Source organism: Ornithodoros turicata, chromosome 5 (assembly GCF_037126465.1).
Source record: "Ornithodoros turicata isolate Travis chromosome 5, ASM3712646v1, whole genome shotgun sequence".
In the NCBI taxonomy this organism is placed as follows: Eukaryota; Metazoa; Arthropoda; class Arachnida; order Ixodida; family Argasidae; genus Ornithodoros; species Ornithodoros turicata.
Window position 1 is genome coordinate 58,993,957 of NC_088205.1, and position 16,315 is coordinate 59,010,271.

The 16,315-nt window shown below is 44.4% G+C and overlaps 1 protein-coding gene across 2 annotated transcripts in view; it reads left to right on the top strand.

Moving 5' to 3' along the window:
- Positions 1-16,315, top strand: part of LOC135394520 (rab proteins geranylgeranyltransferase component A 1-like) — a 216,146-nt gene that overhangs the window by 2,175 nt on the left and 197,656 nt on the right. For both annotated transcript variants that reach the window (XM_064625298.1, XM_064625297.1), the window contains exons 5-14: positions 599-816; positions 5,032-5,328; positions 7,215-7,441; positions 9,086-9,323; positions 10,384-10,499; positions 10,698-10,804; positions 13,890-14,006; positions 14,149-14,211; positions 14,822-14,879; positions 16,024-16,117. In XM_064625298.1, coding sequence (XP_064481368.1) covers positions 599-816; positions 5,032-5,328; positions 7,215-7,441; positions 9,086-9,323; positions 10,384-10,499; positions 10,698-10,804; positions 13,890-14,006; positions 14,149-14,211; positions 14,822-14,879; positions 16,024-16,117 — 1,535 coding nt within the window. The remainder of the gene's footprint in view (positions 1-598; positions 817-5,031; positions 5,329-7,214; positions 7,442-9,085; positions 9,324-10,383; positions 10,500-10,697; positions 10,805-13,889; positions 14,007-14,148; positions 14,212-14,821; positions 14,880-16,023; positions 16,118-16,315) is intronic.

The following is a 16,315-nucleotide window of genomic DNA, read 5'->3' on the forward strand; positions in this document are numbered from 1 at the left end:
GTGTCGGGCGACCGCTCGACGGTTTTTTGGGGCAGCGTGAACTGCGCCCACATTGAAAGTAATATGGCAAAAATAATAGGCCTCCTTGAGAGCCGTCCTCCACTGAGAACTGATTTTTGGGGAATCTCTTCATGGACCCTTTAAATATGTTGTGCCATGTGCTGGAATTTCAGTGCAACAAGAACCCTCAGGTGGGCAAAGTTAATCCACTGTGGCGTCGCTCATGATCATAGTTGTCTCGCGACGTAAACCTGCGAATTGTTACTATTACACGGTGCAATGACCAATTTGATCGCTGCCTTACCACTTTGTACGCATAAGTTTGATTCGTGCAAGACTGGTCTTACAGCAATGATTCATGTGCTGTGCAAGTGTGCGAGAACTGTCCCGAGCACACGTGCGAAGCATAGAGTCCCGTTAAAAGATGTGTTTTTCTAAAATTTATAGAAAAAATCTTGCATAAAAGGTGAGTGATATATATAGAAACAAAATACAAAATGTCCATTATAAGTTTGAACACATTACAACTATAACCAGAAAAAGCAAGTGAAATGCAATGTTGAGCTGAAAGGCATGTTTGGTTTCAATTATGATGCAGGCCACAGGTACAGCCTGAGGCACAGGAGGAAGAATCTGAACCACATGCAGTGCTGGAGCCTACAGAATTCAGTTTGGATACAACCGGTGAACACCCATTTCTTGTACCACCTGCATCCATGAATAGCCAGGCAGATAGTGCAAGCTCCTCTGTTGGAGATCTTCTGCCTACTTCCAGCTCCAGTGAGACTGGAATTTTTCCAGCTGCTGTTCCTCAAGGTAATGCTAACTGTGCAAAAAAAAAGAAGCTTATATGGATTCATTGACAATCATTAACTATAGTTCACGTTCATATTGTAAGCGCATGGTGCTATCATGTACGACAAATAGGCCCTTGTGTTTTTGGGTTGTATGCTTTTTTTAAAAAATTGGGGAGCATTGGAAGTTTTGTTTAAGGAGACGTAAGATGGTAGAATATAAACACAAAATGTTTTACTCGGTTCAACCCTGAAACATAAGGGTCTAATGATAAATAGAGGTGTGCGTGGGTGCAGTTATATTGCAGATCCTCCCGAATTTCGTTCAGTCTCCTGAATTTCGTTCAGTCTCCCGATTGTACAGACGCGGCCTCCAATCTCCCAAAAAATTGGGGCCTTGGGCTTTTCTTCTCTCGTTTTCCTTTATAAGCTGCGCAAATGCATTCCTGAAGGATTAGATTGCCCGTAACACGTGTTTCACTGCATGACCGTCCACGGGTAGAGGTCGCAGCAGATTGCGTGTTTCATTGTGTCCGTGCTTCTCGAGAAGACGTGCTATCATCCTATCGTCAGTCCAGTCTCGTACGATAGCTTCGTCTCCTCCAATGGCGCTCTCCAAACAGAAGAAATACCTGCACGTGTTCCTCATAGGCGCCAAGTGCCTTTTCGCAGGTCTTTGGGTTGGGCACAACCTGCCGCGGAGCGTAGGCGACCACAACCGTTGTTCCAGAAGATGTTCCCAAATGTGACGAAATAAAGCGCCACTGCCATCATTGGTGAAATGGCTGCGGCCGAGCAAAATGCAATGTTGGAGAGCCTGAGACGATGCATCTTCGCAATTGCGGTTAACGGAAGCAACCTCACCGGATAGTTCGTGTGACGTAGAGGAATCGCAATACAGTGGCAATGCTACATGTATTTCAAGTGCACAAAATTAATCCCGAATTCTGAGTTCGTCAGGTTGGCAGGTATGTACAGTAGAACTTGTTATAGTAACTCCGCTTATAGTAAAAGAATACTGCAGTCCCGACTGAATTCTTATAGACCCAATGGTTTATTTTTCTGATATAGTAAACAGAAAAATTCTAGGATACCGCTTATAGTAAGGAACAGACAACCAGAACGTGGGTTTCCGTATGTCCGATCCTGCCACCTAGTCATGTCGATGACGCTGGGGATGTTGCTTGCCGCTTACTTATTTTGCAACACTGCAATCAGCCAGAAAGGGAACAGCCAATAGTGTCCATCCTGGTCCATCCACTGAATGTGAGGCGGAAATGCACAGCAGGCAGCGGCATAGGCAAGGTAACTTCTTAGTTTCTGCATGATTTTGCACTCCCAGCACACTTTTACCAACTCTTGATTTGGCGACGTGACGTGTGTTTTCCTTTTGTGAGTGTGTGACGTGAAGTTTGGGACATGGCAGACTGTGGCAGAAAACGCAAAGTGTTGACACAGCTTCAAAAGATGATGTTGCCGCAACTGTTGGATAGAAATGAACTGACGCGTAAGCAAATCATGGACAAATCTGCCATTTTGCAATCGACAGTTTCTGTTTTGGTGAAGAATAGGGTCATTTTTCTAAGACTGCAGAGCTCCTATTTGTACATAGCAGTGTAATAAATCTCTGAATGACTTGTGCTGCTCCATTTATGACTCCTTTAAAGCTACACCTGATATAGTAAAACTCCTGATATAGTAAAGTTATCCACAAGTCCCAGACAGTTTATGATAAAGAGGCTCTACTGTGTATATTTTTCCTACAAATGCAATGATCACAGATGTGTGGATGTATGTACTGTATAAATCGGACTATATAGGTTGATCCTGTGTATAGGTTGACCCCTTTTCTAACCACAAAGTAAGGGAAAAGAACTTAATGCCACAACCCACGAAGCGATTGATCAATGCTGAGACACACACACACAAAACGATTTTGTTGCACAAGCGTATCAGAAGGAGACATAAGAGGACGCACGTTGATTCAATTCGCTGAAATCCGGCTCCTCGTCGGACTTGGATGTCACGGATTCTGGTTCCGACTCGGACGTCGATGATTCCCGATCACTCCTCCACAGCACGCCATCCTCTGTACTGTCCAATGAGTTGCCTATGCAGCATTTCTTGAAACTTCGCACTTCCGGGAAGCGCTTTCCACGTGGCAGACACCCATTCACAGACAGTTAACAGTGATACCCGCCGTATACGGCCGCTCTGTGTTTTGGGATTGTCTTGGGCTATCCACTCATTGTATAATTCGCGGACACTGTCTTTGAAAGGTTTGTTCAGAACAACATCGAGTGGCTGAAGAACCGACGTCATTCCACCCGAAAGTACCACAAGGTCGCTCTGCACTTCGAGCAATGCGTTCTTGACACGGACTGTAAGACGTCCCCTGAAGGAGTCAAGAACCAGCATATTACGGTGCTGCAGCAGGCCACCTGGCTGTCTATTCCACACAAGGCAAATCTGCTCTAGCATCAGCTGGTTGTCCATGTAGCCCTTGCTGTGGAAGCGCACCATAACGTCCCAAGGAGATTTCTCCTTGGGAAGCGTCTTCCTCTTGAATATGACGAAGGGTGGCAGTACGCATCCATCCGCTGTGCACAACAACATGACAGTGAAACGCGAATGTTAGTTTCCTGCCGACAGCATCTTCACCTCCTTTGCCCCCCTTGCACATTACTATTGACCGAGATGGCATGTCAAACCAAACCAGCATTTCATTGGCATTGCCAATCTGTCGCAGCATATAACCATGTGTCGTGCGAAGTTTCATAACATTGCGCTCGAAGTTTATGAGTTTGTCCTCAAACTCTTCCGGCAATTTTTGGCATACAGACATCCGTCGCCGGAGACTCGGTCCTTTTCGCCTCATGAAGCACCTCACCCACGACGGACTCCCCATGAATTGCGACCTGTCCGGGCCCGCAGCACGGGCAAGCTCATCAGCTTTCTTTCGGACCATGTCGCAGGTCACGGGAGCCAAGCGTTGACGCAATCCGTGGATGAAAGCAGCGCGGTCGTCTTCAATCTTGTGATGCAATGGCGCACGACCGCTGAACACTTCCCTCTTCGAATTGCACGCGCCCAGTGCAGACTTCTGTTGTCTCCAGTAACGGACACGCTTCTTAGATACTTCGAATCGACGTTGTGCGGATATGTCGCTGTGCTCTTCGGCAAACGCAGTCACGTCGTGTTTAAAATGTGCGGTGTACTGCCTTCGCATGGCAAATTGCTGAAAATCAAGAAAGCCGAAAACAAAAATGCCAAGGTGCTCCGAAATCACATGGAAATGATATGCGCAGGGCCACACCACACGGCCAGCACCACCTAGATAGAGAAAGCCTGCTTACTCGTCGACGTGACGTAACAACTAAGAGTCAGCCAATCAGGATCGTGTTTTCAACGGCGGTAGCTAATCACGACCGTGCTTTCAGCGGTCGTAGCCATGGGGACGAACCACCGTCGTCTGCAGGAAGTGATTGAACATCCCCGTGTATTAAATGAGAAAACTTTAAAATAAAGGGCGAAACGGTCCCATATTTTTCTCAAGACAGATCTTCTGGAAAGCCTGTTGCACTTCTTGTCTACAGATTCAGGTCTACAGGTTCCAAGTTAGCTACAATCATTTGCGAGTTCTTGAATTCGCAGAACGGCGAATCGCAGTAGCAGACAAGGTGTGACTTTATATGTCCACATAGCGAAGGAGGGAGAGGAGGCAATAAGTAGGCCTTCTGCATCTAGGTGGCGTTGGCACGGCCTGCTTGCGCTGACCCGTGACAGCGCTTGTGTTGCCAGACGGAGCCTCGTTTTTGCCTATCGACCGGTATATAAGACGGGCAGATTTTTGCGACTTGTTGCTTGGAAAAATACCTTGACCTGTAGTCCAGTTTATACGGTGAATATTTCAACTAGTGCAGTTGCGGATGTGTGGGCGAATCTCACATGTGCAGGTACCATGCAGATATGAATACTGTCAGTGTCATCCATGCTCACCTCTAATTATGAATATACCTAGGGTTTTTGGCTTGCAAGTGTTGATCAGAATCTATTGTGTGCTGTGAAGTCTGAGTTTTCCGCAGTAATATTTAGAATAAAACTACAGAAAAACTAAAAAAAATCAATCTGATGTTCTTGCTTTGTGTTGAAACAGCATTTCTCTGAGCCAAGGTTCTGAGGAAGGTGTGTCAGATCCTCAGCCTAAATTGTTTACTGAAACATCGTACGTTTCTAGAACACAGGCTGCCTGACACCAGTGGCACAGCAATGACAACTTCGAATGCAAACCACAGTGGCGACAGTGAACCAGTGCAAAATGCTCACCAACAAACCACGGAAGTGCAAATGCCTTGCCCAACAACTTCAGCTTCTATGGGCGAGAACAACGTATCTAGTCAAACATCAGATAGCCAAACAGAAAGTCAGAATGTGGCTGGAGTATGTCCTTGTCCCAACTTTATAGCAGGGGAGACTTCAGAAACCCAGCCAAGTTCCACTGATGAGGTACTCCACGAAGCTGCTACAACTGAAGGTATGTGGCACACTTTGGTATTGGATTAGCATGTTGTTCATGGACACTGTACTTTTCTAAACGAAGAAACCCAGAGGACAGGGGACACGAAGGAAGACGTCCCCTCTCTCTGGGTTTCTTCGTTTAGTCGTGCACCAGCTACTGTAATTTCACGCGTATTAGCCGCGGCGTATGCGCGATTTTTTTTTCTCACGAGACTATGCGGCTTATCCACCGGTGCAGGTTATCTCGTGACTATTTTCCCCTGGCATGTTCCCCATGTGCCGGCTTTAACGAAAGGGGTGACAGTGTCTCTGGAACAGCACCAACCTGCAAGTGCACGAACAATGAGTAACGGGGGCCCGTCCAAATTCGAGTAGACTGACCTTCCTGGTGTCTTCCCCTAAGCAGCTTTAACAAAAGTGGTGACAGTGATTCATGTCTTCTGGAAGGCCACTGACCCATCGATCCATGGAAAACAGACAACAAGGGCACAATCCGATCTTGGTAGAACACTAGAACTGACCTCCTTTGTTGTACACCATGCGGATCCCCAAGTATGGACAACAGCTGTTTATGGCCTTCTCTATGGTCTCCTTTGTCGCACAAATCAGTCGTGTCGTATTGCCTGCGGCTTATCTGCCCGAAAATTTTCAAAGCTGGTCCTGCAGCTTATCTGCGGTGTGACTTATACACGTGAAATTAGGGTAGTCTGCTCACTTTCCTTTCTGACTATACTTGTGGCTCACTTCGAATGACCATGAAACACTTTAACCTTTTAAACCTTTAACTTAGAAAGTGACATGGCAGAGTGAAATGAAAGTACTAAAGTGCTGAAGTAAAATGAAGAGTAGTATGGCATGGATAACAAAAGTCAGAGCTGCAGATAATTGTCAGAACAATTCCCATTGGAAGGAGGATTGCTTCAAGACAACTGATGACTAGAGTCTTGTATTTTAGGGTAAAACCGTTTTTTGTAACTCAGAACAAAAGCTCAGAGCGTGGATTATAAGGGTCGATTCACATGATGAAACTATGTTGCATCGTGTAAACGGGTTACGCAACCTGGTTGCAAGAGTTGCATGATGAATCGCCCCATGAGCGATTTTTCTGGCAATCTTCAGGCACAACCTGTAAATCACTTGGCTCCTCCTCAAAAGACATCCAATCACAATGGCTGGCTGTCGGGGCGTCACTTCCGAGGCGTAAATTCCACAGTCCATCAGACACGAACACGCTAGCAGCATGGAGCATTTTATGAGAATGTGTTGAATACGTCATTGCAAACTGTCAGCCATATTTTTTCAGTTCTCGCTCGCTCTCGTGCAGTTGGATTAACATGATGATGATGACATTTTCTCGCACCATATCACAAGTTCGTTCCAACCATGACCTACTAGATTATAACGACCACGTCATAGTCACCCCTTCCCAGCACCGCATTTTGAAGCTAGAGGTGGTGCTACTCATCGGCCCGGTTATTGCTTCCTCAATTTCTGCAATACTTTGTACTTCAACTTACTTTAGTATTTTTGTACTAGTGGTAGATGTCCCACGAGAGATGCTTCTTTCTAAAGTTGATTATCATCATCATTCTACATGGTTTCATAGAAGCTGTTGCTGTCGTCTGCTACGGTAGTCGTACGTCTGCTTCTGCGGTTTCAAAATTCAAATTTCCATTGTCCAATAAGGATGGAGATCTCGCCAGACGATGAGTAGCGCCCCTAGCGGATCATGCGAACGGGCTGCTCATGGGGGTTTCCGATTATGGCATTGTCGTTATAATCTAGTAGGTCGTGGTTCTAACAGTATGATGCGGCAGCAAAACTTGCATCGTGTGAATCGACCCTAAGCATGTTGGATGCTGTACAGGACTCTTCTTGTCCCCCCTCCCCCTTTTATCACAGATGCAAGTGCCAGTGAAACAAGCTCCCTTGATGCACTTCACGGCAGTGTTCCTCGACCTGAAGACATTACAGAGAATTCTCAGGAGACACGTGAAGGAGCTGCAGAAATTGGGAGTGCTCCTTCAAGATCCTCTGTCCCTGCTCAAAAACACGAAGCGCACAAAGAGTGGTCATTTGACCAGTTCATGCAGCTTACGAGGAAATTCAACCTTGACTTGGCTCCCAAGGCAAGAGACATGATTTCTCAACTTAGAATGCACATGGTACAGAAGTACTGTGATGGAGTAGCACATCTGCAGTGGGCTTACTTTGTACTTTCTGGTGCTTCGGGGCTCCACATTCTGTTGGGGCAGGAATTTTCGTGTTGTGTTGAGTGCTGTTGATATACCACCAACTTGGCACAGACCAGTAGCTTACCAGTGATTACTCATCCATGCCCTAAAAATAATAAACTAATAAAATAAAATAATAAACTAAATGGTAGCCAACATCCCATAGGACTAGCCTACGTTGACTTTATGAACAGTATGGCAGTTTGGGTCTGTTGGTTCAGGTTCATCCTGCAGCAGTAAAACAGAGTGACACGAAGTAGTGAGACAAGCAAACTTAGCTTCAACTACCAACAAATATTTATTTTGCAAGCACTAATTACAAGCTCCCTAATTACTGTGTACATCACGCTGGACTTCAGAGGCTTCCTTTCCAACTGTGATGAGGGGTCTGATCTCATGCTTTCACATTCCTAATTAAAAGTGTTAAAAACTTTCAGTACGGTCTCCAAAAATTACAAGACACAAGGACACACACACACAACTCAGTGTCCTTGTCCCTCGTACTGCACTGTAAGGGCCCAACCACATGAGACGTTTCTCCAGGTGAGGGCGACACGCACTAGTGACCAATCGGGGGGATTAGCATCGGGCTAGGTGTATCTGGTCGAGCCAGTTTTCGGGAGCCCCCATAGATTGCAGCACGCGGAATTGCTCAGACTGCCCGAGTGGATCGCGTTCGGCAGATGTTAGTCAAAAACAATAACACCCTCAGTGCACGGAAGGACGAGGACATGGCACTGAACTGACTTTTTTTGTGTGTTCCGTCCTCGTCTTTCCCTGCACTGCAACCAGCCTAAGTTTTAACCCATTTTAGGTTAAGATTGTTGCAGATGTTAGAAACATAATTCTTGTGTGAGTGTCCAACATGCAAAACACCAAGAGAAGTGTGCAACAGATTGATAAAGATGTCAACCGTAATGCGGCGTTCGCTCCATGTATTTGCGTGCCTTGTGAATAGCGGGACCGGCATTCACAACAAATGGCTTCGTGAGTGTGCATCGCTGCAGTATCTGGCTCGTTATAATATGTTATCACTCAAAAGCACCTGTGTTTGAGACTTTTTCACTTCTCATAGAAGTGTTTATCAAGCAATGTTTCATCAAGCAAGCTTTCCTTGAGAGAGTATGCTAACGTTCGCATGGGACGCCGTCCATCCGCCATTGTAGAAACCCTGCATGCGGTTAGCTTTGGGCGTTTTTTCGACAGTGTCGCTTGCCGGTGAGAAAAGCCAGGCACTCTGCCGCTTAGAAAACGCCTCATGCAGTTGGGCCTTATTTTTTTGCCACTTTTGTTTAGGAGCCCATACCTACAACCACACATCATCATAGTCATTACATATTCTTGTCCCGCTTCCATAATCAAAACGCTATTGCAGTTTATCTCCATATCGGATATGTTCATATATCAGGAAATTTTTTGGGTGGTTGCTGCAAAAGCTGAACGAGAGTGAAGGTGTGTAAAACTGTGCAATCTTACGAAGGGCGTTCTTGGGGTACCCTCTGATCAAGGCAGCTCATATCACATGACCGTCATTTTCAGTTGCTGTTCAGCAGAGGACCAATGGTGGAACTACTCATCTCCTCCAATATAGCTCGCTATGCAGAGTTCAGAGCTCTTACCAGGATCCTGACACATCATGATGGAATGCTGCACCAGGTTCCTTGCTCACGAGCTGATGTTTTCGGATGCAAACAGGTCCAATTGGTAGAAAAACGAATGCTCATGAAATTCTTAAAGTTCTGTCTTGAGTACCACAAGCACCCAGAAGAGTACAGAGGTTGGTACAACGTTTACATCTGTCACGATTTATTAGGGCTGTGCAAATATTCAGAATTTTCTAATATCGAATTGAATAGCATTCCAAAATATTCTACTTTTTTTTTAAATATAAACAGGACTACCTAATTGTTGGGTCCCAATATTCCCCATACGTATTGAATGCATCCCCCCCCATGCTGCAATGTTTTTGTGTATAAAGTATGCGTCTCATATGTGAGTAAATACAGTACCAGTCATTCTTGTGTCGGACTGCCTCTCTGTATTCTAATGCGCAATTGAACATCAGCAAGTTGAACAGCACTTGGAATTACCACTGCAACCCCAGCAAAACAATCCTCTTACTTTGTGGCATACAGTTTGGCAACAGAAGTGCCCACTCCTGGGAAAATAGTAGCTGAAATATATATTTCCATACCAGCGACTTGAGGTTGCTTGAATTGCTTTCAGTTTGCACCAACATGGTCACAAATTGTCGCCCATCACCAGAGTGTGTTGTTTCTGCACGGAAGCAGGTAATGCCTGTTCACAAGGAACTTAAGTGTGCCTCATTTTCTTTGTTAAAATTAAAATGTTTGTGTTCCTTGTCTACTGGATTACTCAATCTGTATTCCATTCGTATTCGATTCGAGCTTGAAAATCACTATTTGCACAGCTCTGCATTTGTTGTTTGTTTTGCATCTTTATGCATTTGTTTAATTGCCATTGCTTATTGAGGCATGATAATTTTTTTAATGCCAAGCGAGAATTTCTCGTATGTTTTTCAACAGGAACTGTGGCACTTTTACTCAGAGTTTAGTTGTGTATATGTGCAAGATGATTTCTCACACTCGTAGGCATGTACAGGTTTTATAATTTTCACAAGGAGATTTATAGTATGAGTTAACAGTATTTTCTAATCAATTCGGTTGCTCTAGATAAATTTCCGTGCCTAGCGTGGGCACATGTGAGTTATGACCAACTACCTTGTTGTGCCCTCCTTCCTGCACATTGGAACCATTAGTTGGTTATGGGCACTGTAAAGATAGAATTGCACTCAGTTATTATCCTGGTTTCTGCAGGGTACGAGGGGAGGCCCTTCAAAGAGTTTCTGCAGTCTAAGCAGTTGACATCGACTGTCGAGCACTACATTCTTCACGCCATAGCCATGTGTGAAGAAGATATCCCCACACTGCAGGTTAGATTTATTGTCCTACTTGAAGAGTAGCAGCAGTGAGAGCAGATGAAGAGCTAATTAATTTATAAGACTCATCCTTCTGATGCCTCTACATTATGTATACCCATGCTTCTGCCTTAATCAGCAGCCTTGACGTTCTAATGTCCATTTTATTGGAGTTGCGCAATTCTTTTTATTTTACCTATCATTGTTTTGCAGGGTCTCAAGGCATCACAGAAGTTTTTGGAGTCTCTAGGAAGATACGGAAACAGTCCGTTCCTGTCTTCATTATTTGGAAGTGGAGAACTTCCACAATGCTTCTGCAGGTGAGTATTATTCAGACTGTGCCGTATTTTCTATTTTGTGTAACTGCGGTGCCATCGTGTCATCTTGCTTCCAAGAGGGAATGGGTGACCGCTTTTATAACAATGTTAATTAAGTATTATTGTTACAAGATTCGTTGCGTGACAGCATCTTAATTCAGGAATAGTTTTCACAGAGAAATGCATTTCCCATAAAGTTATTTACAGTTCAGAAAGGTAACAGGTGAGAAGTGTGTTCCAAAGTACCTTTTAGTACAGTACGAGGCATACAGTTAATCTAGAGCATAAGATGAGCTTAAAGTGACATTTCTGTTGTTTCTATCGCATCTCTAGAATATAAAATTATTAAAAGGTAAGTTTCTTGTTACGATTGTATGGATCAGCAAGATGCACTACTCACAAATGAGATGAGAAAAATGGCAAGATATTCAATTTATAAAAAGTTCAGTGAATGAATCTCAACTAACCGAAGACATGATTAGGGGATCTTTTCTGTAGTTTAAGGGGGCACTAAACAGCTTGACAAACTTTCTCCAATTATTATGTTCCACGAAAGAATGTGGCTCATGATATCCAAATATGCGGTTCATTTACTTCAGCGAGTGTCTTTACAGTGTGTCTGAGAGACACTCTCCTTCATTCTTGGAACAGGGCCCCATCAGAACGTTCCAATGTATAGCAACGTTGTGTTCCAGGCACTGAACACGGGGGAGATTTCCCTCTGCTAGCCCATGACGAGAGGGAATGCTTGAGAGGGAATCGGTTGTGAGAGCCTCGCGGAGCAACACATAGGGCCTGAGATTTTCAGGAAATGTTTTTTGAGAAACTCGGAGGGTAAAAATCTGGTGAATTCGGGTGTAAAATTTCTGGAATTATATGATACAGATAACGATCGGGTTTATCAGGCTTATACATATCACAAATCAAAAAAGAAAACAGCTTCCAAACTAAGTAATAACACTGTCTGCAACAAAATGAGGGTGGTGTTAAAAGGTCTATGGCAACTCAGACCTGCATTGAATGGAATGGTAATAAAAAACCTGCATGGTAAAGCACACCTGCACATGGATTAAAGCACTACTTCACGTAGTGTTACGCTGTTACAAGTCTTCATGTGAGAAACGCTTTGGTTTTCGTTTCCGCATCGAAGTAGGTGACAATAGCGTTGTTATGCTCCCAACTTCTTTCTTTTGAGAACTTTCTTAGTTGCTACTAAGTTGCTTGGTGCTGGGCGTTGTTTCGGCCTTAGGGCCATCCCGAACGGGTGCGACAGACGTGGAACTGCCGGAAGCCACGCGTGCCGCAACGTTTTCCCGACGCGCGCTCGCTCTGCATGCATGTGACCTCGGGGAAAACCCAAGTTTTAACATGCACGGAGACTACTGATATTCGCACGCAAACGCTTGTGGTTGACGAATGTGGCAACATTGGTGCATGTCACTCGCTCAGTCCGCGTCCTATGCGCTTCGGGTGGTCGTCCGTGGGCAATTCTTCACCGCGCGTACAAGGCCATGGCGTGCACGCGACGTTTTGACGCTGGAGAAAAGTCCCATATATGCGTGTCGCCCTCACAGCTGCGGTGTCACCTCCTTCCGTCTGTGATTCCTCCCTCTCTCGCACTACTGAAAATGTGGGCCGTGGTTCTGTGCCGCGCGACAAAGGGACCCCCATTTCGGGGAGAAATCTGGTTTTACCCGAATCACTAGATGTGCGATTCAGTAGAATCAGGTAAAACCCGAAAACCTCAGACCCTAGCAATACAGCACTGAAAACATAGTACACACATGAAATGGAACATTGCAGACTTTTGGTACGGTTTGAACTGGCTACCTTGGGGTTGCCAAGTGGAAAGATGTTTAGAATTTACCTCATTTCTCAATATTACAACAAAATCAATGTATAAGCGTCTCGCATTTTGGTTGATGGTGCACGACCTCAAAATGAGGTGTGGCTATTGTCGCCAGGGCATCGCAGATCAGGGCAGGAGCGCAAAAAAGTGCAGTCTGTGTAGAATGAGACAAGCCACATCAGTTTTTGCCATGATGTGGCTTGAGTAAAAACTGGTCTTTCATTGCACAGTAAAAAACTGGTCTTTCGGTCGGTTTAGATCCATTATTTACTTTCTTGCGAGAACAATTTTTGGAAAACGTTCAACGTCTGCAACGTATAACAATGCATTAAAATAAGTGCACCTTGTGTACCTGTTTATTGCCCCTTTAAACGGACATTCAATATGGTGGCGTGCATTCTATAAAAATTATCTCCACATTGACAGAACAGAAAAGCACACATGTCAAGATTCGCACATCGTAAGAAAGGCTCCTTAGTCGGAATGTGGATCATCACCTAGGTTCACGAAACATAATGTTTCTGCTGTGAATTTTGAATTGGTTTTATTCATGAGAAATCTTGTTGCCAATCAGATAATCATGTGGACTGTACAGCGACATGGCTAATGTGTGGCTAATGGCTTTCCTACCACTTTTTCCCTGATGCAAAGCTAGCTGCAGCCTGCATAGCATTACTTCATCCGCGCCATGCACTCGTATTTGATGGGAAATCATAGTTGCTAACTGAAGGCCCCAGAATGAAGCTGACCAAGCCAAAATGCCATCAATTGTAACAGAATTTCTATTGATGTAACAGATTTTACAGAAATTACAAATAGGAATTGTTTATCTATGCAGTTTCTTGACACGACATGTTCTCGAACACAGCAAACCCTTCAATCACTTAAAATTAAGGGGTTAATTAAAGGGGTTAAATTAAGGGGTATTTTGCTGTTTGCTGTTTTGCTGTTTGGGGAGTTTGCTGTGTTCGAGAACGTGTCGTGTCGTCCCTCCTCTGACCCTTTCTCGGGTTCCGTTTCTTCACTATGTACCAACTGGCCTGCACCCTTGCCCTTTTGTCATTCCTGGCACATTTCACTTGAGTGAAATCGCTTGATCTCGCAGGTTTATCTCACTTGAGTAAAATGAGCTAAATATATTTCTTTTAATGTGCGGTGTCTCTTACTGCCACTTATCACTCATGGCTTTTTCTGAAATAGTGGTGTTGGCATCACAAGGCATAATATTTTGCTTTGCAGGTTATGTGCCGTTTTCGGGGGCATCTACCACCTTCAGCGAGGCCCTGGTGCTATCATACGTAATGCTGCAGGGGATTGTGTAGCAATGGTCTCCAACGGTCGTCGCTTCAATTTCAAGTGAGAGCACTTGCTTGGAATCTCCGAAATAATTTTCTGTATGAAGGAGGCGTTCATCTTACACGCACTAGTGGGATAAGTTTGGAGATTGTGTGAGAACATAGTTTGTAGAGCATCAATAATCTGTTCTTGTGTGTTCCAGATGGCTAGTAATGGAATCAAGTTACGCACCTTCAGCCTTCAAAGCCACTGAAGGTGTGCAAAGGTACGAGAATTATGAGCAACAGAACAAAGAGTAACAATTGAATATCTGGTACACGGTCATTACCTGCAAAGGAAGCACGTTTCCCAGGCATGTGGGAACTAGGACAAAATTCACTCTAGCATAGAATTTACATCTTTCTGGTTGTTATTGTTGATGATTTAATTTAACATGTGTCTAGCAGAAATTTTATACAACGTTTGGGCGTTATGGTTTATGTGTGGGCCTTTTCTTTTTATTGTTAGTTAAATAATTCATTTGACTGATGAGATAAATATGCTTTAAATTTTTTTGTTCACATTGTTGCTATTACTGGGCCTATCCATGGCACAGCATGCAGGTAACTTGTTGAACATACAGGTGTGCTGCTACATAGCTCATGTTGGAAGAACTATTAGGGTTCATCTCGATTATGACTACCCAACTGAAGGCTTCAGGGCTGGTTCTAAGCACAAGATGAACCTACTTTGGCACAATGGAAGCTGCCCCTATGTGTAAAAGATAACTCACAATGAGCACCTCTTTTGTTAACAATAAGCAGCAGCATCCAAGCAAATAGCATGGAGCCATCTGTCTGATGTAGAACAAGACTAACTCCCTCCTCTCTTCACAGTGTCTCCAGAGCAATTGTGATAACCAATAAGTCACTTTACCCTGCAGAGAAAGAGCAGGTAAGCAACTGACAACAAATACTGGAGAAATAAACCATACTTTGTAGTTCCCAACATGTCATAAAAAAGGGGGTATTAGAAGTAAGCAGGAGATGTGCAGATATCAATGAATTCACATGAAAGTGGCCCATCCCATATGGTATCCTATTGCACTGATCCCACTCATCTGATACTGTGGTGCTGGAGAACTTTTTTATTTATTATTTTTTAAATTTAAATATACTGCAAGCCCCCAGTTGGAGCCAAGGCAGGAGTGGACAAAAAAAGAAAAATGTGCAAACCACACAGTAGTTGTTAACACAACGAAAAGTGCAACATGACACACTTGTTCAATCAGTTCATGCAATCAGTTGAATGCACCCCCAACTTGAGCGCCAAAATAAATGCTGGTCCTTTTTTCGTTTCCCACACATTAAACGCCCATCGACCTTAGTAACATAGGCGGATCGTCTCATGCAGCGCCAGCATATCACGCAGTCAACGAGAAGGAGCACCTGGCGCCAGAGTGATGAATGTGAATATATAGAGTAGTATTTTGTCCACACTTGATGGAACGGGAGAATGGCGATGATGAGGCAGAATCGAGACGTTTGATTCCGGGGAGATCGCCATGAACATCTCGGAACAAATCGCAACAATGATGGAGAACCGTGACGTTCCGGGGAGGTCGCCCCAGATATCTCGGTTCCAATTTTCCGCCTCGTATTGAACGCACCCTCTCAATGGCACAGTGTGTGTTGGCAGTGGCATGTTTGTCTTATATGCAAGTAAATACGGTACATCTGGGACAAGTGGGGCCCAAGTGGGGCCCAAGCGGGAACCAAGTCTGGCCCAGCGGGGGTTTAGCTGTGACTAACGTGCTAGAGCATCCTTGAGGAATGAAAGATGTTGCCACCTTGACACCAACACAAAAGGAACGACAGTCATGCATTGCATTGTTCGTGATTTATGAGCTAAAGAATATGCAGTTTATGCCTTCCCTCTCGCTCTGAAGAGGACTGACAATGCAGAGAGTGCTCTCATTGGTCTCTGCGAATGATTTGTCCAGTCATCATGGGAGGTCATTTGAGGAGACCAATTTGAGGCATGTCCTATGAAGGTAATCGTGAGGAAATTGTTATTAAAAAATATGTAAACTGTTTAGATCACCCTCCTACGGCTACCAAAAGGCAGTGCGCCGTCTGCAGTTATCGTCCAGGAGTTGGGACCTGGAATGATGGTGTGTCCCAGTGGACTTTGTGAGTACAACTTGCTCAATAAGACAGAGCCAATCTGCAAAAAATCTGCCTACTAGAGCACTAGGCTTCTTATCTGTGTGACATTCGTCACTTACGAACGTCACCTGCACAATGCACATTTATTAGAATGCGAAACAAGAAACTAGACCTGTGTACAGGGGGATCATTTCACCATTGCAAGCTTTTTTGTGTGATAAG